Source organism: Trichogramma pretiosum, unplaced genomic scaffold (genome assembly GCF_000599845.2).
Source record: "Trichogramma pretiosum strain Unisexual culture from Peru unplaced genomic scaffold, Tpre_2.0 scaffold52, whole genome shotgun sequence".
NCBI classification, from domain to species: Eukaryota; Metazoa; Arthropoda; class Insecta; order Hymenoptera; family Trichogrammatidae; genus Trichogramma; species Trichogramma pretiosum.
The window spans coordinates 995017-1019058 of record NW_019641695.1 but is presented as its reverse complement, the minus strand read 5'-3'; the positions used below and the strand labels follow the sequence as shown (position 1 = coordinate 1019058).

At 33.2% G+C, this 24042-nt stretch overlaps 2 protein-coding genes across 3 annotated transcripts; both read left to right on the top strand.

Annotated features, from left to right (window-relative positions):
• Window positions 1–6957: 6957 nt before the first annotated feature.
• LOC106650750 lies at window positions 6958–12253 on the top strand. 2 transcript variants are annotated; one of them, XM_023462013.1, is made up of 7 exons: window positions 6958–8294; window positions 8617–9938; window positions 10003–10139; window positions 10402–10428; window positions 10759–11022; window positions 11112–11366; window positions 11506–12253. In XM_023462013.1, exons 1-7 carry the CDS (start codon window positions 8276–8278, stop codon window positions 11720–11722), a joined length of 2241 nt encoding a protein of 746 aa, XP_023317781.1. In that variant the 5' UTR covers window positions 6958–8275; the 3' UTR covers window positions 11723–12253. The 2 variants fall into 2 exon arrangements, with proteins under 2 accessions (XP_023317781.1, XP_014224435.1); XM_014368949.2 differs by lacking the exon at window positions 10402–10428 and having other exon boundaries at window positions 6960–8294.
• A 2748-nt stretch (window positions 12254–15001) lies between these two features.
• Window positions 15002–20611, top strand: LOC106650725 (ubiquitin-conjugating enzyme E2 Q2). The gene is made up of 6 exons (XM_014368906.2): window positions 15002–16018; window positions 17851–18195; window positions 18342–18501; window positions 18584–18735; window positions 19176–19473; window positions 19631–20611. Exons 1-6 carry the CDS (start codon window positions 15857–15859, stop codon window positions 19660–19662), a joined length of 1149 nt encoding a protein of 382 aa, XP_014224392.1. The 5' UTR covers window positions 15002–15856; the 3' UTR covers window positions 19663–20611.
• Window positions 20612–24042: the final 3431 nt, after the last annotated feature.

Sequence of the window (24042 nt, the reverse complement as noted above, 5' to 3'; positions counted from 1 at the left end):
ATTCTAGCTTGTATGATACTTTATCTATATCATTACAATGTGTCGTCGAGTGTTTTCTACTCCTGATAGCAATTTATGTCGGACCACTGTGAGTGACATTTTCTGCCGAGCCACATGCGTTCTCCTGTATATCTCTATACCTGCGTATACAGAGGATATCAATAAGTGCTTATTTTCCACGTTTCAATCATGGTCTGTCAATTTCACTCTATACTCAACGTGCATGAGTTTTGACGTCTGTTTATTAGCTGCTGTTGTGCTAATTTTTACCTTGTCATTGTCATCTTTGGAGAGATATGGCACTTGTTTGGTCCCGAATTGGCAGCCAGATTGTCAACCCCTCGTAACGTAGCAGTACAAAATTTACCGTCTATATGACTTAAATGTAAGTCATTTTGTGGTTTGCAGAGTCTCACATGAGCAGTGTATAACTGAGACAAAAACCGCTTTCGTTTAGTTTTTTTTCAGTTCATCGAAAGTGCTGTAGGTATTGATTTGCTCTGTTTGTCGTCGTTCGTCGACGGTACCCTTATAAAAATTTCCGATAGGATCTCGCGAAATTCCTACAGGAGTCCCATAGGATTCCAATAGGAATTTCGCGGGATCCTATTGGAAATTTTTATAAGGGTACTGTTGATAATGGTGATATCCCAAATAGTTTTTAACAAGTTCGGATATTCTATTTTTTTTCTTGGCCGACCAACTTGAACATGTAAATTTTTGACATCCGATTCTGACCTATTTTTATTAGAAAATCTTTTTTTCTTTTGTTCCTCTCGAAATCTTTTCTGGCCTTCAGCATTTTTTATTTGCGCTTTTAAAAGATCTTGGTTTTTTTTTCAAGTCTATTCTAGCTTTTTTAATGTCTCGATCAATGGTACTCCCACCAATATTTGAATCTCTTATCATGGTAATATATGTGATTTGACTTTCAATTGCTGCTATTTTTTGTTTTGATTTTTCTTGAGACGGTTTGGGATATTATTTTCGTTTTAAATTGGAGTTTTCTTGCTCTATTATTAGTAAAATGGTTGTGTTTTCTGATGACGAGTAGTTCTTGCAATTGCGCGGTTTGTCGTATCTGGCTTGGCTGCTACCAATTTCGACGAAGCCTAGACATTAAAGATTCAATCTTATGAGATGTGGATTGCATTCTTTTCTAGAAATTATTCGTTCTTAATGTTTCGTTAAATATTATTAGACAATGCTATTATAAAACATCTTTATATCTTTAGTTACTGACCGGACGTATAAAATTCTCAAATCAAAGTAAACTAGCATTTTGAAGAAAAGATCTTAACTTTATCGATGCCCTTATAAAAATTTCCAATAGGATCCCGCGAAATTCCTATTGGAATCCTATAGGACTCCTGTAGGAATTTCGCGAGATCCTATCGGAAATTTTTATAAGGGAGAATGCAATCGACGAAGTCATGGCACACGATTCGATCATGATTGATCGTTACGGTTTAAGCATAACTGTGAATTGGCTTTACAAGTTTACGAAGATGACTAAATGACTAAATTTTCTTTCGCAGGAACGTATCCCCCTTTTTCCTATAAGCTATGGGTCCCGCGTATACCGCGGGCCGACTGTACCTCTAAGAATTTGTTCACGAGAAGCGTTCGCTGGAAATTCATTTCGAACAGCGCTAGGATTCAAAACAGTAATTTGTAAATACTACTCTTAAAAGTGTTGCATTCCTAGTTGAAAAAAATTGCATGGATATATCCGCGTGAATTATCCACGTGGATTAGCTATCCGTGATCCAGCTATCCTTCGTAGGATTAGACATGGACACCACGCAGATTGGACAACGATTACGCATGGATCACACATAGATACCACGTGAATCATACATGAATTGAAAAAAATTTTAAGTTAGTGGTTCTTCAACTCTTCGGGGATCTCAGACTTGGCGAGCCCGCTCGAAGTATCCGCGAGTCGTTGTCGGTGAATCGTCGTTGATTTTAACTTCTCCACGTTGATAACAAAGGCACACAAAATAAAAAAAATGCTCAGTTTTAGAGACCGGACCCAGTAGACTTTATGTTTTTCGGGTCGCTGAATCAGAATCCGTCGTTAATTTTTCGCCATCAGATTGAAGGTCATTTAAAGGTCAAATCATGAAAAATAGGTTTGAAAACTCGAAACTATCCCTGTATAGGTTTTTGAGGATGCTGAATTCAAATCTGAAGTCAGATGACCTCTACGACCTTACCTTCACGATCATTTGAAGGTCAAACTTAGAAAAATTCGATATAAAAATCTGAAAAATATATCTTATACGTTTTGAGGGTCGCTGAATTCGAATTCAAGGTCATTTTGACTAAATTTAAACATCTACATTTAAAGGTCATTTGAAGGTCAAATCATTAAAAATAGGTTAAAAAATTGGAAAAAAGTTTCTATATGGGATTTCGAGGATGCTGAATGAATTCAAATCTAAAGTCAGATGACCTTTACAATCTTACCTTCAAGGTCATTTGAAGGTCAAACTTAGATAATTCAATATAAGAATGCAAAAAATATTACATTAATGTTTTGAGGGTAGCTCAATTTGAAACAAAGTTCATTTTCACTATACTGAGTTATTTTTAGCTTATTTTAAGATAAAATCTAGTGAAAACGGTAAAGTATCGAAAAAAGATTGTGTATAGGTTTTCGGAGCTGAGTAATTCAGCTTTCTGATTGAGTAACCTGTAAAAAGTCAAGATCAAGGTCATTTCAAGTTTAAGTTAATGAACAGAGGGCAAAACATGATGAAATATTGTTAATTTTGCATGCTTTTTTACCTTTTTCTTTTGTAACGCACCTTTTATTCTTCAAACGATCGGCGTAAAGGTGGCCGTTTGCGTTTATTTCCTCTACGTTGGCCCCCCTCCCGTCAGCAGGACAGCAATCTGGATTTACAAAGTACCCATGTTTCAAGTGCTAATGGGACAGCAGAGACCGTAAAGAACATTATACTGACTACAATTGGTCTGAGAGAAATTCTCTAGAATCTAGTTATCATAATGTTATTAACAGTCCGTTAGTAGACCCTAAAAAAGTTTTACTACCTCCTTTACATATCAAATTTAGGCATTATGAAACAGTTTGTAAACGCTTTGAGTGAGAACTATAAATGCTACAAATATTTAGAATCTAAATTTTCCTATAAAAATCTGATGCCAAATTAAAAGAAGGAATATTCGATGGACCGGAAATAAGAAAATTGCTGAAAGATGACAATTTTCCAACTAAGATGACTGAGATTCAGAAAGCTGCATGGGTTAGCTTCAAAAATGTTATGAAAAATTTTCTAGGTAATCGCAGAAGCGATGACTACAAAATTTTAATATCAACAATGATAAACAATTTCGGTGAAATGGAATGTAATATGTCTTACAAACTGCATCTCTTGCATAACCATTCAGATAAGTTCCCGAAAAACTGTGGTGATTTTAGTGACGAGTAAGGAGAACGATTCCGTCAAGACATTATAAACATATATAGCAGTGATATCAAGGTAGACGGGATGCTGCAATGATGGCTGATTACTGCTGTATGTTGAAGAGGGAGAGTGAACATAGAGGAACTAAACGCAGACGGCAACCTTTATGCCGATCGTTTGAAGAAAACAAGGAGCGTTACAAAAGAAAAAGTAAAAAGGCATACGAAATTAACAATATTTCATCAAGTTTTGCCCTTTTTTCATTAACTTAACCTTGAAATGACCTTGAAGGTAAGATCGTAATGACCTTTAAATGACCTGTAGATGTCTAAATTTAGTCAAAATGACCTTGAATTTGAATTCAGCGACCCTCAAAACATAAAAAATATATTTTTCGGATTTTTATATCTAATTTTCTAAGTTTAACCTTCAAATGACCTTGGAGGTAAGGTCGTAGAGGTCATCTGACTTCAGATTTGAGTTAAGCATCCTCAAAAACCTATATAGGGATAGTTCGAGTTTTTAAACCTATTTTTCATGATTTGACCTTTAAATGACCTTTAAATTACCTTCAAATGACCTTAAATCGATCTGATGGCGAAAAACCGACGACGGATTCGGATTCAGCGACCCCAAAAACATAAAGTCTACTGGGTCCGGTCTGTGGAACTGAGCATTTTTTTTTATTTTGTGTGTCTGTGTAATTGATTAATCCACGATTATTTTTCGAGAAATCTTGATCGTGAATATTTCTATATCCACGAGGATTCTATCAAAAATCCTCGTGGTTTAATCTACGCAGGGATTTTGTCAATCCACGTGGCTTACCTACGTACATAATTTATTTGACCCACGTGGTATCCATGTCTGATCCACGTGGTATCAATGCCCGATCCGATAATTCTTGACTCATCATGCTTAACAATGAAGTCTGTTTGTCAGTTACTATTGAATTGTGAAAAATATTCATTTATAAAATTTTAATTTCCATTAAAAAATGACAGTTTTTTAATAGTAGCGCCAACACACCCCAGTCTTCCCTAATTTTGGATAATTCGTTAATTATGTTCCAAATTGCAGTGTGTTGCCAAGTTTTTTAATTAAGCATAAAATACTTTAACGTTTTCACTTTCTTTTTGCACACACTTCTCGAAAATATAACGTTCCGTAATCTAAGTGTTGGTTATAGGTGGATTTTTATCAGGTCAGTTAATCCATTGTATGTTTTATCCGTATGATCAACACCGTTACTTTTTTTGAATCCCCAGTTGAAAAAAATTGCGTCGATTTCTACGTGGACTATCCACGCAGATTCCGCGTGGAAAGTACGTGGAGTCTACAAGGAAAGTGCATTTATTCCATGTGGAATCTGCGTGGATAATCCACGTAGAAATCCACGCAATTTTTTTCAACTGGGTCTCCTTCGTATTCGATTGCAAAAAATGGAGCAAAGAATTGAGTTTCGAACTCTAAGTAATGTGAATTTATCATCAGACTCCCAAGCTAATTCAAAAGCAAATGATTCAACATTATTCCAAATTTTAAAATTATTAAAATTCATTTTGAAATTACAAAAATCCTTGAAATTCCTACACGAGTCGTACAGGATTCGCTTAGAAATTTCGCGGGATCCTATAGGAAATTTTTTCAAGGGAAGACCTGAAAGTTTTCATCGGTATTTCAATTTAATTTCAATGTTACTAGAACAATTTTTATATGGAGAAAAGTTTTTATTACACCTTTCTCGTATAACTATGAGATAATAACACGATTTTTAAAGTTTATGGAGAAAGCTAAAAGTTTTTGTTATTAGTCCGGGCGCCAGCTATGGGTCGAGTATGCATTTTCAGGTCCTTAAGGTAACCAAAGCTTTTTATAGGTTTTTTGGTGTGCTGAATCGATTTAGCTTGGTTACCAAGCGTTAAAATTGGTATTTTAAAAGTTATTAACAAATTTATTGTTTATAACTAAAAAAATTTGTTTAAAAAAATCTGAAAAAATTCACACGTATTCTTTGACTAATTCTAAGACTATTTTGTTCTTTGCATTTTTTCGTTTTAGGCGTTCCTTACCGAGCTAGAAAATCGCAAAGTTATTTTTTTACGCACGAATTTGTTCAGAAACCATTCATATTTTCAATCTTTGCGATTTTCTAACTTGTTAAGGAACGTCTAAAACGAAAAAATGCAAAGAACAAAATAGTCTTAGAATTAGTCAAAGAATACGTGTGAATTTTTTCAGATTTTTTTAAACAAATTTTTTTAGTTATAAACAATAAATTTGTTAATAACTTTTAAAATACCAATTTTAACGCTTGGTAACCAAGCTAAATCGATTCAGCACACCAAAAAACCTATAAAAAGCTTTGGTTACCTTATGGACCTGAAAATGTATACTCGACCCATAGCTGGCGCCCGGACTATATACTGCAAAGTATACTTTGATACTGAAAAGATGAAATGCGCTTTATAACCCTAATAAAAATAATCAATTGATGCATTAGCAATTTATCATTTTTATTTATTCATGAACTTTGATAAAATGAGTGACAGTCGACGAGTTTCCGAAAAAATTTAAATGTTACATTCAATAACAAAATTATAATATTTAATTTGATACTCCCCTTATAAAAATTTCCTATAGGATCTCGCGAAATTCCTACAGGAGTCCTATAGGATTCCAATAGGAATTTCGCGGGATCCTATTGGAAATTTTTATAAGGGTCATTTTAAGAATTAAGAACAAATGTACAACAAAAAGTGTGAGGTTATTAAAAAAAGTTTGAGGTCGCGGCGCGTGCGCTTTATATATCATACATACTTAGATGTAAGGTAGTAAATTTCGTTGCGTTGGCTCAAAAATTATCCGAGAATATTTAAGTCATCAGCTTTAAAAACCACGTTTTTTATCTTTAACTAAATTGTGTAGCAAAAGACTTGTTGAATCTAACCGTATAATAAAAATGTACAACTGTTATAAAAGACTATTTTTTATGGATCATGTAGCATTTTTTTTTACTTCCGTTAACATTGATAATATACCTACATATGAAAATTCAAGCGCACTGAAACTTCAGTTCTTAAAAAAGTCCTTTTGTGATAAAATTGGAGAAATGTATGTTACCAACCTAGCAAAATTGTGAAGCAGCAGAAGAATCTGTGAAGGAATTAGCATAGCAAGAAGTTGGAAGGGGTGTGTCTGTGTGTGTGTGTGTGTGTGTGTGTGTGTGTGTGTGTGACGGGAGATAACGGCCGTATGGAGGGGGAGTCCATTCGCATTTGAATGTATAAGAGCAAAAGAGACGGAAACAACCAGCTCTAAGTGTCGATGTAGATGTAAAAGTTAAAACAATATCACACATACACACACACATACACACACGCACACACACACATGCGTAATACGAAACTAAACGGATGCGATTGTACATGTACGTACACATAAAAATACACATAATTCACTCAATCAAATAGACGGTGCGACTGGTGAGAGTCGTGACTGCGCTACGCTTAGTAAATGTGGATGTATGAGTGGATGCTATAGTAGCGCTCAGCTCGGTATCAAACGTTCACTGCTCAATGTTCACACTTCACATTCATGCTGATAAGTGTGTGTGTGCTCTCACATACAGACGTATTGTTGAGCCCAGAAGTAGAGAGAGTATACAGAGCAAGTATTAGCGCGCGCAATGCAAGCAACTGTGCTGCGAGGGAAAGAACGAGAGAATAACGCGTAGAAGGCTAGTCCACCAGGAGGCGCGCGTCCTAGAACTTCCAAATCCCGTAATATACGTGAAATAAATGATATATCTGTATTCTGTGAAGGTGCGTGAGTGTGTAAATATAAACTGCTGCAATTATTCCAACATGCGTAAAAACTGAGCAGCGAGGCAAATATTGTTCGTTTCTTAGATTTAGTGGGGTTAGTGCAACTTGTGTTCTATGTGTTTTCGATAGGCATTTAAGCAGTAACAGTTGTAGCAGTAACAGCAGCAAGTATAGGCAGCAAAAAAATCAGAACGGACAGTCGCCACTAAGGCTGCGATCATCAGCAGTGGCAGTCGGACGTTACTGTTGTAGTCCGAAACAGAACTACGACAACAAGCGCAAGATCAGTAGCAGTAGCAAATTTAAAAGAATTTGGCGTCTTGGTGCCGAGCTTCGTGTGTTGAGTGTGCTAGCGTGGCGAAGGCGCGCCGATATAACCTACAAAAGCGTTCTCGGGCAAATTTTTGCAAGAGGACCATTTCTGACAAAGTAACTTATATTATTGCCTAGCAATCACATCGAAAGTCAGTGAACAATGCATTGACAGCATTTTTCTCTTGCTTCACGCCACCGTTGATGCTTACTTATTCCACTAAAGCAACGTATTTACTCGTTGATGATAAAAAATTGCTAGATGACGCGCTCATGAAAGACACTGCTGAATCACGAATGACTCGAGTTTTCATCAACATTGTATCACATAATACGCGCCAAACGTAAACTTGATGGTACATATGAAGCTATGAAGTCGAACAAATAAGCAATTTTGTGGCTCTTTGCAATCACTTTCAACACTACCCATCGAAACCTGGAGCTTCATCTCTGCACGTAATATATATATACATCTAAATGTATTATATATATATTTACCATTATACGTACATATAGATATATACAGATAGAAAAACATGGATATTCAATTATCATAACTTATTTTTAAGTTACAAGAAAGATATTGTATAGGTGTGTGGATTTGGCCAAAAACAATTGTACACGGTTTTGTAGAAGCTTGAGGTAAATATTCTCGGCTGTGTTCTAATCGACGACCGCGGCAGCATCAACGCTTTCTCGATGTACGTTACGGATGGCGGTACGTGCACTGACTCTGTTTATTGTTGTACAATGCATTTTCTAAAAAGCTCTAAAAAATTTTCTATGAAACTTCCTTCATAATATCATTAGTTTTTTCCATTATCTGATTAGATATAGATATCTAACTACTGATTGTTGGTCAAATTAATTTTTTGAAACTTTTTTGTTTAAGTATGTCAATTCTTTAAACTTTACCATATTTACTAAAATGAAAAAAACTATGATATTGTAACTATAGTAGTATCTTGATGGTGATAAAAAAGTATTTCAATTTTTTACAATGAATATTAATAATAATTAAATAAAAAATTTTTCAACAGCTTCGAATAGTCTAGTGGTAAAAGAAGAGCGTCCAGATGAAGCAGAGATTAAAGAGCTTGCCGCCAAAATGGTGGAAGCACACAAAGCAAAAAATGCCTCGGCGGCTACTGCAACAGTGCAAGCATCTCAGGCTTCAAGCAAAACAAATGCAATGACATCTGCTAATCAAAATCTTTCTAATTTATTAGCATGCCCCAGACCGAGTCAAACTCTACCAACACCTGATGGTGAAATACCAGAAGATGATGAAAGCCAAAAAGGTAGATTTGGTTGGACAACTTTTCACGATTGTCACATACCTTATATATACAGAGGAAAAGAAAAATATTGTCCTGTAAGAATCTTGGAAGTCCAAGTTCTCAATAAATATATATCACACTTGAGTAGTGACATATTTGGGTGTCAATGTGTTAATAGTTATATGATAACAGAAGCTGAAAGTAGATTATTAAATGAAATCAACAATAGACATTGCGAAAATAAATTTGGACGTGACCAATTTACAACTGAAGATTGTATAGTACGCTTAGTAGATGCTAGGGAATTTTACATATATCTGGATATATGTTATACAAAATTAAATTCAGGTTCAACTCACAGCATCATGACATCCCAAAAATTACCAGAAAAATGTGGTTTTATTCGTATTAATAAGGAATCAGTAGTACCTTATACAGTTAAGGATAATCTTAAGTATGTTCCTCTATTCTATTTTGAAGGAGAAACAGAAAATTTAAAACTTAAAGCTGAAAAACTTGAAGGTTGGGATCTGGTGTACTTAAAGTTTTGTTGCAAAGTTCAAGGCATTAGAAATGAATTATTCTCAAGTGAAACATGTTCAGTAATTAGTTTGAATGACATAAGAAGTTATTTTCCACCTGGTACAGGTTTTGAAGACTATTGGCCTAACAAAGTAACAGATTGTCATTTATTGACAAACAATAAAAGTGGTGGTAGTTGGTTAAAACCACCAATCATGCCACCAGTTACAAAAAAAAATGTGTCAAACAGTATGTCTAAAAATATGATTAATGCCAGAGGTGCTTCTTTACAAAATATGTTGCCACGAGGTTCATTACCAATATCCACTGTACAAAAAGCATCTAATCAAAGATCTATGGTTGCATCACATCCATCTATTCCATCTAATATAACCTCTGCTTCTTCGCGAAACAACCAGTTAACTCAATCAGTTATGAATGTTCAAGCATCAGTTAATGGTTGGAATGGACTTGTCAGTGGACAGGCCCCTACATATCCTCTTGTGTCACAGGCTAATACTTCTCTCATGCGAATGAACTCAAGCATGAGTTTACATAACGTAAGAGCAGTTTGCTTTTGTAATGAAAAAAGAAACATAGTTCATAGAGTATTTTCTTTTACAGTCTCTTAATAGTCGCAGTATCAATAATAGAGGGTCTACAATACCTCCACAGCAATATGGAACTTATCCAGTATCATCAATAATGCAAACTCCACCTCTTATAAGAACAAATCCACATTCCAATCAACCACACATAGGGTAAGTTGAAAAATATAAAATGTAAATATATATTATAATTAAAGCTGATTTTGCTATAACTTATGAAACAAACTTTTTCTGAATTGCTAAAATGATATTAAATAAAAATTTTCATTTAAAAAAATATTTAAAATTGTAATTTACAGTAATTTTTTTTTAATTTATTGGATTCATATTACTTGTAGTTAATTTTTTTAATATTAATAAAGTATGCCCACCATTTGCTACATATGTTTGTTTATAATTATATTTTTTGATATAGTTATCCAACATATGAGAAAGATGACTGGTGAGTCTACTCACAACATCCCATAAATGACTATGCAATAGCCAAAGAGCATGATTTTATTTTTTTGCAATTCTTTATTGGACATTTATTTTATATCGGAATGCAATAGTTTTTAATTCAATAATCGAAGATACTCAAGCATTTTTTTCAATCACGTATTATAAATAGAAGTTTCTAAATTTCAGTCAATTTGCATGATTTTTATAACTTCAATTCTCTTGAACGCAATAATCTTTTGTTTTATCAATAAAAGTAAAATTTCTTAATTATCTCATAACTTTCATGATAATGATTTCTTTTTTAATAAGAAAATTAACTGTTTTTATACAGGGTATCAACTCAAAACATGAGCATGCCAAGTCCAGTTACAGCTAACACTTACCCCATTTTGAGTGGTTTAAATCATGAACAAGTACAAGCGTTGTCAATGCCTCCACCAACATCTACTGCTCCAGTAGCATCTTCTATGTTACAACAACAAAGACACACTCCACCTGTACCTATGAGTTCTAGTCATGGTACACCTCATATAACTCATAACAAATATCCACCACCACCCCTTATACCAGTAAATGGCAATAGTAATAACACCAGGTGAGCTAAGAATCATAAATTGGGTATGCCACAACACATTTTATTTTACTCATTGTCATTTAAGTTAATTTTGAATTTTCTATTTTCAGGGAATCAAGAGGCAGACCTTTAATAATTATTGCGGAAACACATCCTTCTGTCAACTGTCCTGTTCAGCCTTATCAAATTCAGAAGGCATTAATAGAAGATAAATTGGTGCCTTGCATCAATTTCAAACCATACATTTATTCAGAATTGTTGATGACTTTGCCTGATTTTGTTAGTGAATTCTTTCCCACATGCAACGTAGACAAATGCAGACAAGTTTTGGATGTTCTTAATGTAGAGCTTTATCAGTGCAACAGGTTAGTTAAATATGATGTATAAGGTTAAATATTATAACTGTTAGAATTTTAATATTTTTTGAGATAATTTGATTATTTACTTTGTAGTGAAAACATAACAATACATATAAAAATATATATTATGTCATAAATTTTACAGTACCCAAATGGAAATGTTGTTGAAAAATGGCAAGTGTAGCTCTTTGAGAGAAGAGCTGCCACTGATTCAAGTGCGTAGCATCATGAAATTCATGCCACAGTTGAAATACATGCTAAACCAAAATTCAGCAGCCTCGCAAGGGTTGCCACCTAACAATCAACATGCTCACTCATCGTCCGAAGAGCATTCCGCGAAAAAGCGTCAACGTACCAGCTAGGATTGGTTGCAGCCTTATTGGCCGACTTATGATTATTACCATTCGGCATTCTAATCTGCACTTGAGATCTGCACAAAATTCAACACTTACGCATTATCTCTTTGCGTATTATTGTTCATGTGAGTGAAAATACTATTTGGACATATCTTGTGTGTTAAAAAAGTGCTGCTACTGCCGTTTAAATGTACAAGCTGTACTGTCTGTAATGTCATTGGACTCAGTGTTATTCGTAACATCTCACAAATGGACTCTAGAAAAATGGTTTTTTCATTAAGTGATGATGATACGCGCCAGTGATCAAATAAAGAGACAACGCACTGAAACTTTTAATCGTGGAAGTTCTCTACAATTCTTAAAAATAATGGAAAAATAAACTTATGACATAAGTAATCAATCGTGTAAATATATTAAATAAAAGTGATTAAAATTAAACTGAGGTTCAGCATAAAAACAACCAGAAGTCTGTCTGTTCAGCTTTAGTGTGAAAAAAATGTTTTATTTTTCAATAAATTCTTTAACTTTTTAACTTTTCTAGTTTTTTCTTCTTATTTCTTTTTTTTCATATTTAATCAAGGTTTTTTTATGCACTATTATAACCACTATTTATAACAGTATTTATAACCAGTTAAAACAGAAGCCTAGTGAAAATATACTTCATTTATTCATCTTTAGTTTACTAAGAACAAAAATCACATTAAAGTTAACAGATAGTGGTTCAATGTGTCAACCACAGAATCTGTATCAAGTTCCTAGTTATTGCATATTTAATCCCATATAAGTGATTCAAAATCCTATTGTTTATATTCTGACATCATTTATATTTTGCATCAGTCATATGAAGTAGAGTTAAAAGATGGTTTCTTCAAAAAGATTACATTAGGAAATGCATTAGAAGTTTTTCGATTAACCAGTATGAAATTGTTGAAAAAATATAACTTACTGATATAATTTATAACATTAAGAAATATTAAGTAACAAAATGTTAAAACTAGAAAAATAAATATCTTTCTTATTTGAAAAATTAATTATCCAAATTTAAAATTCAAGACTTGCAGTTTTCTTTTATTTTAGCCTCATTGGTATAGCCATGTGTTTTGAGTGTACAGTTAAATGAAGAAATCATCAAAAATTTTTTGAAATGGCACAACCTATAATATGTACTATTTACATAATTTATCTGGCTAACTGAACTATACATTGTATCTATATAATATAGGGTTGTTACTAATATTATATTGTGCATATAAATGAAAAATTGCTGTAATTCTATGAAAAAATCCTAAGCTGACTTCAAGAGTGTTTAGTAAAAAAAATTATATGTAAATATCATGAAAGAAACTAGTGCATTGTATAAAATTTAAGTACAAATAGGCTTGAATTTTATACCTATCGATATTAAAAGAAAATAACGAAAACAAACAAAAATGCATAGTTGAATAAAAATTCCTATTTACAGTAAAATGTGTATATTTCATTATTTTAAAATTTATTGTATTGAGGAAAGATTCAAATATGCTTTTTTTCAACTTTTTTAAATTTTAAGTCAAGTTGATGGTTTTGACAAGGAACAATAATTTTAAATTAATTCATAGAAATTATATTTGATTTTAAGGTAAATTAAAACACTTATAATCGTAAATAAAGTCCTACTTCAGCTTATATGAAAAATTATGTGACTTGTATAAAATAGTATTTAAACAATTAAAGAGCTAATATCAACTTGAAAAATGTTATCAAATGAAAGGATAATAAAAAAAAGACTGTTTGTTGTACATTAGGTGTTATCAAACAATAGACCTGTCTTATGTTTCTACAGTTAACAATAGTTTCATAAAAAAATTCTTTTTTCGCCATCTATCTGTTGCCTTATTCACACATTTATATATAAGTATGTATATATATATGCAGCTTTTATAAATGGCAATTTTGTTAATGAGTCTATTTTTAACGAAAATATTTTTAAAAAACTTGATTACTACCTCAAAGTATGTAACTAAAATTATTATTACTAAAAAGTGGATGACAGTGCGATTAGAAGTGTAGAAAAAGCCACTAGATGTATTTTATATATGATTGAATCTCAAAACAAAAAACTATGAGACTCTCAAGTCCAAAATCTAGATTTAATTGTAATTATTATTTTAACCATCAAGAATATCATTAATTTATATTATCTATTTGTTAAAGCAAAACTTGTTGAATAAAATATGTGTATTATAACTTATTACTTAGATCGTAAACTGTAAATATAAACTCTAAGAAATATATTAGAAATTATAGACATTTGAAATACAAGCATAATAAAACAATTTTTGAGATTTATATTATTTTGTCCCTGTAAGAGACTTTGTATAATTTAATCTTTCCACGTTTCTGTTCACAACTCGTATCATTTTCAATTTTAAGTGAAAGAATTATCGGGAATCATGTTTGAACAATATACACATATATAAATGTTTTTCCACGTAATGTACACAATTTATATGGGAAAATGGCGCGAACTATCGGAATCAAATGTATTTTGTAGATCTATATGTGCATATAAACGATTCACTGATTCGGTCGATAAACGCATTTGCGATTCGTGGCAAGCCGTTAGCGACCGTAAACACGCGAAGTGAAATTTTAACCATTGATAGTTTATGAAATTACAAGATTTTTGATGCAAAAAAAATTGGGGGTTTCCATGCAAATTTGGGAAATAATGAAATTCAAAGTTCTGGCTTTTTAACATTGAATCAAATGGGAAGCGGCAGTTTTTAGTGTACTGTGAGCTCAAATCACTTTATAAGTTAATGAAATTAATATATGTTATAGAAAATTTCATTAGCTTTCGAATGATATAATTATAAATGGGTGTTTCCAGGCAAGTAAAAAAGATATCGAGAGTCCAACACATTTCCCCTATTTTCTGCCATGCTGACGCTGTGCGCTTCGCAACGCATATAGCCTTGCGCATATAGCGTTTTAATACAGAACCACCTTGCATCGCTACAGCTTCGTCAAGTCTTAGCTTGCAATGGGAATCGCGACGTCAATGATCGTGAGCGTGAAGTGCAGGCGAACTTGCAATGGCCGAGAGCCGACGTAAAATCGCTGCGCGACTTCAAGCGGCGCAGTCGTACGACTGAAAAAGAGGGAGCTCCCTCGAGCGCCTCGTTGGCAACTTGAGCCGTATTGTATACCGACCCCTAATGCATACGTCACGCCGAGGCTCGCTGTGCATACGTTTACACTGTTATACCAGTGCTAGCTACGGTTCACGAACCGCCATTTTGATCGCTAGTCCTCAGTTCCGTTCTGTCTGCCCGTCGCTGCGCACCATTCGCAGCCGAATATTCGCCAACTGGCCGAGAGCTACGTATAACGTACGGGGCACTGGCATTCATATACGAGACTGCTGCACGCGAGTTATACGTATACTGTACTCTTGGACGGAGACATCGACTGAAAAAAAGATTGTAGCGCTTGCAGTTCTTTACTTTGTAATTTCTTGTATCGTGTACGCAATACCGTAGAACAGACGGAGCAAAAGAGAGAGAGAAAGAAAAAGTTGTGCATTTTGGGTTGAAAATTTCTTCTCGCGAACCAGTGATGCAGCATACTCTCGAGCAGAGGTATTCGGACACTCGTAAAATGAAGCCTTAGCAAGCCAGTGGTGTGAAAAATCTACAGAGCAAAGCAGCCCCGCAGTCGCACAGTGAGCAGTTACGTACACGCATTTGGTGGCAACTTTTTAGTAATACGTGCACAATCATATACCCAAGTATATATATGCCAATAGAAATGATATTAAGGCATATGCATTAAACATAAGCTATCTGCAGCTGCCGTGTGCAGTGCTCGTTCTCTACGCGCGTGTGGTGTTAAGTGCGAAGAAAAACTTCGAGAGGTTCCATTGTGCAATTGTGTATTTCGTCAGAGAGCTGATTTTCGCGAGGGGGAGAGTGCATGAGACAAACAGAGACTACTTAGGAAGCTCTCTTGTTTATAGCGGATTTGTTGTACGCGCATATAGGAGAGGGAGCGGCGCCGGGAAGTCACCGACACTGTTTCTGCTGCTACTGCTTAGCTACTGCTGCTGCTTTTCTTGCATCGCAAAGAGAACGGCCAACGACGATTTTATATCGTAACATGGCCTGTCTCAACACCCTCAAGCAAGAAATCAGGACTCTTGAGTCGCTCTTTCCCAAGAGCCACGAGAGGTTCCAGATCATAACGGCGAGCGTCGATGAACTTAGTTGCAGATTTGTCGGTAAAAACGGCAAAAAATATGAGATACACGCTAATATCACGGTAAGACTTCCACTATTCTTTTTGTTCATGCTCACATACTCCAAGGCCCACGCACACACATATTTACACACGTATATAATATATTTATGTATATATATATATATGTATATTTATATATTTATAAATATATATTGTTATTTTATTATTATTAATCGTTTATTACATTTGCTACATACCTTGCTATCTAAATCGAGATATGTGTAGTATGTTTGAATATATATAAACATTATATATATGTTACAAATAAAATGATCATATAGACTTCACAGAGTACTCAAAGAAATAGGTGTAAAATAATTATAAGAGAGAAAGTGGGATGCTAGTAGAAAAAGAGGAATCATTCTATTCTGCTTTATTAACTGATTAAAGAACAAAGATTCAAGTTTTTATAAAAGACATGGCTTCAAGATGAAAAACAATAAAATGAAATTGTTCATAACTTGTATCTTATTCTCAAGATCATCTTGACAACAAATAACATTATAAAAGAAAGAGACTTAGTTTTTATCAGTTCTTTTTTAGCCATTCTCAATTTCATGTCTCTTTCTTTTCTTCATTTATAAATTGATGATACTTTTTATTCATGAATATATGCAGAGACCCATCGCTGTCAATGATGATAGTTTCATCATGTTTTTAATAGAAGAAAAACATAAATTTATACATCTGTGCAAGACCCAATGTTTATAAAGTCTGAAAATTTCCAGGAAACATTTTAAGATCTGTTGCCTTCTCTCTCTCTCTCTCTCTCTCTCTCTCTCTCTCTCCCCCCCTCCCTTTCCCTTCTTAATTCTCATTAGATTCGGAACACGTTGCACCCAAGCGCTGTCACATTTATACACATCTATATGTACGCATGTATGTACAATTACCTTAAATACAATGCAAACATATGACTACAATGTGTGTATACAAAATGTGATGCTAAGCGTCAAAGAGTACTGTTAAGAGTGCGCGGTTCTGACGCCGCGATAACGATGACGGTCTCGAGCGCAAATCGATGCGTATGTGCACGCTGTCATTGTGTGCATAAACCTATTTTATATGTAATGCAATGCATATATTCTCACATACACTTACTCATAAGACACTCATGTGCACATTCCTGCGAGTCTGAATTCATTTGCGTGCTACAAATTAACTGCGAATATGTGACTGTCCTATGACTGAGTTTGTGTTCATGCTATAGTACACAGGGAGAGGTCAATGCATGCCAGATTATAAAGGGTAAAAAAGAAAGCGATAGTTTAGAGTAGAGACCCTTATGTTTCAATCTGTACTGCAATCAAAGGGTTGTCAGTGTTTGTGAATATATTATCATTTTCTCAACTTTTTTTAACATTAAACTTCCATCATAATTTGATCTAATGTCAATAGTTTGGTAAAAAAAATTATTAAATAGTTTATTTTACCCTTAAAGGATGAAAAACTGGAAAGTCTCAGAGCACATGGAATTTATCGGTTGAGGTTTTGCAAGGCAACATTTTAAGTTGGACTTTGCCTCAGCCGATGAATTCTACGAGGTCTGAGAATTTCTTCTTTTACTACATCGGTGCAAAGAAACTTTTTTATTTCTCTTTTTATTCCCCAGTGTGAAGTAATATTTTGATTTCGTTCACCAGAAGTAAAATGTTACTTCAGGTTTGGGTAGCATAAAAATATAATTTTAATTTTAATTTTAAGCTATTTGTTTACAATTAATAAGTGGCAAAATTATGAACACGATTAAAAAAAATTTAGTGTTATAATTAATTTATTCACAGTGACCCTCAATTTTCCGTTTTTTAACTTTTTTTTTTCTTAAAAATTTATGATTTCATTTTAATGTTTAGGAAACATATCCATCGACACCACCAGTATGGTTTGCTGACTCAGAAGAAACAAGTGTAACTAATGCAGTTCAAATTCTTTCTAATACTACTGGAAGAGATAACCATGTCATAAACCAAGTTGGAATTCTCCTGAAAGAATTATGTCGCTTGCATTCCATACCAGAACCTCCAGATGTAGAACGCCTTACCACAGCCTTTGATCCTTTGAGACTGAATGGAGTTGCTGATTCAGCACCCCAAAGAATGGAAGATGATGCGGAGGAACTTGATGAAGATGAAGAAAGTGAAGCTGAAGAGGACCTTCATCTGGATATGGATGAAGGAGACGCAAATGCTAAAAATAAGGTGAGTAACAAAATGCCTTTTTAGAATTATTCTAAAATTTTAGTATAAAATGTTGTCATTATTCTAAAACTTTAGTAAATAATGAATTCTTATTTTATCCATTTGTAATCTATTTATTGGTTTTATTGTTTTTTATTTTATTGCAGGGAGATGAAATGGCTTTGGAGCATCTTGCAACATTAGAAAGGCTAAGACAAAATCAAAGACAAGATTACATGAAAGGGTCTGTTTCAGGTAGTGTGCAGGCTACAGACCGATTAATGAAAGAACTTCGAGATATTTATCGCAGTGACAGTTTTAAAAAAGGTACCACTTGAAATTTTCAATTTTATAATTATACAATGAAAATCAAGTAACTTCATAAATTTTTTCTATTTTTTATTACTAGGAATGTACAGCATAGAATTGGTAAATGATAGTTTATATGAGTGGAACATTAGATTAAAATGTGTTGATCCTGATTCGCCATTGCATACAGATTTGGTCTTACTCAAAGAAAAAGAAGGCAAAGATAGTATACTCTTAAATATGCTTTTTAAGGTATAATTAATAATTATGTTGCTATAATTAAGAATTTTATGTTGTGATTGATGATTTGCTTGAATTCTTTTAAAATCAAAATTGACATTTTTAATCAAAGATTGAAGAAAGATTAGTTTATATTTTTTAGAAATGTTATTTAGCTTATGAAATACAACTACTTTGACGAGATACAAGACATTGGTTCAAATTAGTAGCTTGAGTAACTAAAAAATTTTATTATTTATGCATTTATTTACTAATCATGATTTCGAGTTACACATATGATAACAGTTACAATCTGAAGTCTTATTAATTAAGCTTTTAACTTCAAAACATCAGTTGAACAGATTCTTACAACTTGTGCATAGATCAGGCACTTACTCATTCATTTCATTAATCTTATAATCTTAAAAATATGCAGAATGCATAATGAAACAATTAAAAAAAACTTCTTTCAGGAAACTTATCCATTTGAGCCACCATTTGTGAGAGTAGTTTATCCTATGATATCTGGTGGGTATGTTCTTATTGGTGGGGCAATATGTATGGAACTGCTCACGAAACAAGGTTGGAGTTCTGCTTATACGGTGGAGGCTGTTATTATGCAGATTTCAGCAACTCTTGTCAAAGGGAAAGCTAGGATTCAATTCCAACCAACCGCTGGTGGTGGAAAAGCATGTACTGGACAGGGTCAGTACAGCTTAGCAAGAGCTCAACAATCATTTAAATCTTTAGTTCAAATTCATGAAAAAAATGGTAAGGACTACTTGATACATTCTCTTATTGTGAATACTTGAAAGTATCATTTCATTGCGAAAAATGACTGCAATGGAAAACTTTCTTGTTTTAATTGTTTTGTAACATTTATATTCAATTGTTAATCCTTTAAAACCTTACATTGTTGCTATTACAGGATGGTTCACACCACCAAAAGAGGATGGCTAATGAAACGTTGTGCTAAAGTGTAGCAGTATTGACAGGTGTTAATGTCTAAGACTCATTGAAATTTATACCGGTCAAATAATAGTTTGCGATCTATGATTTGATACACAGACACACTAGATTTTAAGATTACTGAATTAGTCTAATCGTAATAATTCCTTCAAATATGAAAGGTTTAACGCGCAAAACGTGATGTTTCATTAATGTTCATTAGTAGATGATTTTTTTAATAATGTTAAAATCTTTTCAATCTTTTGTAATTGAGTAAAATGCGTTAGATTCAAATAGACATTTAATGTTGAAATCCATTGCTTTCGTTTTTAATTATAGCCTTGTTGAGCCCAATTAATTAATTATTTTAACATAAAAAACGTAAATATTTACTCAGAATAGGACACCTAAGATCAAACGATGATCACTAATCATAAGTATTAATAAGAAACAATTTTACAAAAGCGTGTATGCAAATGTGCTTCCTTTTTCATAATGTTAAATATGATTAACTTTGTAAAACATTTTAATTTATATTTTGGGTAAACAATGTATAAGCGTAAAGCTTCGTGAATAGATTACAGTTATAATGCTTTAGTATATATTTATCCAAATCATGGATATTGAAAAAGAGTTGAGTTATACGCCATCTATTTGAGTGCTGTAGTTTCGTTATGGCTCATAAGTTCAAAGAAAACCTAAATTTCTTGATGCGGGATAATGTATGTATGTACAAAATATATTTCGATTTCTATGATTAATATTGATTAATTCAAGTGAAGCAATATATTCTACAATTTATACTTACATTTTGAGTTGAATATCGAGGAGCGCGTGTCGCGCTCCACCTGGCAAGCACGACAGGAACTAAGTGACGACACGCCGCTACTCATATACAGCGCTTATATTATACAATATATAAAATTTTTGGTGTTAAATGAAAGAAAATTTTCGGAGACCATCTGTTTCAATTTTTTTACTTGAATCATTTGGAAAATTGGTTAAATTGACTTTTTATTTCATTAGTATTTTCCTATTTTTGTATATCATTCTAAATATAAATGATTATAGTGACTTTAACCAAGAAAAAAAATTTGCAGTATTATTAAAATAATTAAGACAATTTTTTTGTTTCGGTAAAAGAACTTTTAATATTCACTACAGTGGAAAAAAAGATAAAAATGACGGAAAAAAATCTAAAAACGAGAATGTAATGTCAAAATAGATTGTGGGAACAAATTTGATGAAAGTCACTTTATCAGTTTCAAAAAAATAAAGGGAAAAGGTGCTTGGTTTAAAGTACTATTATCATTTTATTAAAAATTGATTGATATAAAATCTTACGTTTTATATATTACAAAAAAAATTTTATTTTTCCCAAAATGAATCATTCATTTGACAAATTCACAACTAGAAATGGTATTTGCAAAATTAAAATAAAGTACTCTGATTATGTTACTTTTATAAAAGTTTAAAAGAGTTGAAAAAACCTTTGTCTATCTTATTTAATATTGTCCTATGCATTTTAAAGTCATTTGATACAAGGAATCATTTTTTACCCAAGTTATGTATTGAATTTCACATTAATTGAAGAACCATCTCTGTATGAAAAATGAATAGAAATATTTAATATTGATAGAGATGGACTACAAAAAGATTTAACCGTGAGTCTACTGAATCTGAAAAACTGTTCGTCAATCGAAAACTGTACGATTTTTTATGAAAATAACTTCATTTTTTGTACTTCAAAAAAGTTGTGAATGTACATTTTATAGAAAAAATTTGTTATAACAGTAATAAATCAGTTTAACAAAAGTTTTCATACACTTACGCCAGATGAATTTTTAATCTATCCTTCATTTTCTTTATGCATTAACATTTTAAATTACTTTAAGAATTGTGCAAGAAAAGAAAAAAAATGATGAATGAGAAGGAAGCCTATGCATACAATAAATTAATTACGTATTTCCCTAATGGATTGTTTTAAAAATCGTAAAACACGAATTAAAATTATACTGTTAATGTGTCGTGATAATATTACTATCTTTCTACTGCTAATTCAAGGCTTACTGGTAATAAGAAATATTCGAGAAAAAATATCTCCTTAAATAAACTAGAGACGAAATAAAAAAAAGGAAAATTTTTTTATAAAATAATACTGTCGCCATTGATTCATATCGAATGTAGTGTAAAACTTAAATAAGTGGTATATATGTACCTAGAATATAAAAACAACATTGCGTCTCGTAACAAGCAAAGTTATGTATATTTTGTATCTATACAGCGAAGAAGACGGGGAAAAATTTTATATCAAGTATAATTTAAAAAAATTGATTTAAAAACTGCGCAAAAGACGTCAACTATATTTAACTTCAGTTCTTTTTAAGAGTATTTAGTCAAGCAATTTTCAAAATTTTCCATTGAAAATCATTAATACTTCATCATAAATGATTATTCTACTATCATCATCAAACAAGCTTAAAATATAAAGTGATCAAAAGCCAAGTTCGGGTTTATACATTTTTCCAATAAACATCAAGTTTTTGACACAATTGAGTGATATGAATGTTTAAAAAAGAGAGAAAAATAATAAAAATTGTCAGTTTGTATGCCATGTGCAATTACATATTCGTCGTTATTTCTAATAAATAAATCAGCATACTTAACAGACTTTTTCTAAAATTGAATTTTTTCTATACTCCTTAGGTAATTTACGTTGATATTGTTTTGTATATTTAATAAAAAAAGAAACAAATTTGAAAACGTACGAGACAAAAATTTATAGAATGAAAGATATTCAATGTATGACTGATCACAGATACAAATAATTTTTAATAATAATGATAATGATGATGATTAAAAAAACGATGGTGTCAAGTATACATATATATATATATATATAATGTAAAAATGAAATTTTTAGTATGTGGCAGAGAGAAATTAATTGAATAGAACATTAGCTGCATCATAAGAATTCTCGTGCTTTCTGTCCACATCGTATTATTACTATTACTATTATTATAATTATTATTATTATTATTATTATTATTATGATTATTATTATTATTATTATTATTATTATTATATGGCTCGAGCGCGTGTACGCAGAGAACAGCTGTCGCTTTCAGACTGACAAATTTATGTATATGTTACTGCGGATATATACGCGGTGATTTCGGCGCTTGAGAATATCGAATATATATATGTAGAGCTTCTCTTTCTATCTCACTCACTCACTCTCTCTCTCTTGAGCAGCAGCAACAGCAGTAATAGTAGCCTCTGTCTCTTTCTATTATAATATCGGCGCGCGCCTGCCTGCCTCGCGCGATCCGGCGATCTCATTCCCCTTGAAAACCGCTGCGCGGCGCGGAGTATACACCAACTTTCACTGGGTCAATCGAACTCGCGCTTATATAGCTACGCGCGAGGCGCACAACGTGTTTTGCTTCGGCTACTGCTGCTGCTGCTGCTGCTTATTAACCATATAATATATATCTACGTCCTCTGTTTCGTGCACGATAAAATATAGCGTTGTATTTTTTTTTTCTACCTAATTTTTCAAAAAATGCCGCGCGTAATCCGTGAAAATTATAAGAAAAGAGCCGCAAGAGATAGAGCGCGGCTAGATGCACTTTGCCCCGTGCGCGGACGATTATGTAGCGCATCGCAACGGTTTACATATCAACGTCTCGTATATTTTTGCGGTATAAAACTCTTGCGGACGATCAAGTCTAAAAGTTATAAACGCGCCGAGATTTTTCTTCGTTTCGAGGATTATGCACGTGTTACGGCTGGGAAAAGAAGGACGCCGCGTGACACTTACGTGAATTATATATTTATCCGCACATCTTTTAATTTTTTCAGATTCTTCAAATCTTTTTTATAGCGTGACTCGAGACCTTAATTGATATATATTAACTTTTGTCGATTGATGTTTCGAGCTTTTGCCGCTACACACGTGCACAGTCCACTGAGTAGTTAATGCAGATAAAAATTAAATTTTATTCATTGAAACACTCGATTATACGCTTACAAGAGGTTCACGAATTTCTTCCAAATTTTCAATCGAGCACCTGAGCTTCGATAGAATCTATCGCGTGGCACTGTTATTGTCGTCGTCGTCGTCGTCGCCATCAACGCGAAAGCGCGACACGATCTCTGAGCTTCGTTACTCCTTCGGCACTAGCAGAAGCTCGCTCTCCGTTTTTCATCGATAAACGCACGCCTGCGCGAGCGAGCCCGAGTGCTATATATATACATCGGTGTGCTTGCAGCTTTGGGGGCTTTTTGGAGCGCGCCAACTCGACGACGACGACTCATGCGTATCGCGAGCGAGCAGCGACTGCCGCGACTTCGTATCCCATGTACTAGCATATATATAAACGCATGAGT

What these genes read in the sequence shown, in the direction of transcription:
- LOC106650750 (XM_023462013.1), top strand. An exon ending in TCCAATCAACCACACATAGG is followed by an intron (nt 10,140 to 10,401) that starts GTAAGTTGAAAA and finishes TTTTTGATATAG; the next exon opens with TTATCCAACATATGAGAAAG. An exon ending in ACATATGAGAAAGATGACTG is followed by an intron (nt 10,429 to 10,758) that starts GTGAGTCTACTC and finishes GTTTTTATACAG; the next exon opens with GGTATCAACTCAAAACATGA.
- LOC106650725 (XM_014368906.2), top strand. Translation starts at nt 15,857, where the DNA reads ATGGCCTGTCTCAACACCCTCAAGCAAGAAATCAGGACTCTTGAGTCG. An exon ending in AGATACACGCTAATATCACG is followed by an intron (nt 16,019 to 17,850) that starts GTAAGACTTCCA and finishes TTTAATGTTTAG; the next exon opens with GAAACATATCCATCGACACC. An exon ending in TCAAATTCATGAAAAAAATG is followed by an intron (nt 19,474 to 19,630) that starts GTAAGGACTACT and finishes TTGCTATTACAG; the next exon opens with GATGGTTCACACCACCAAAA.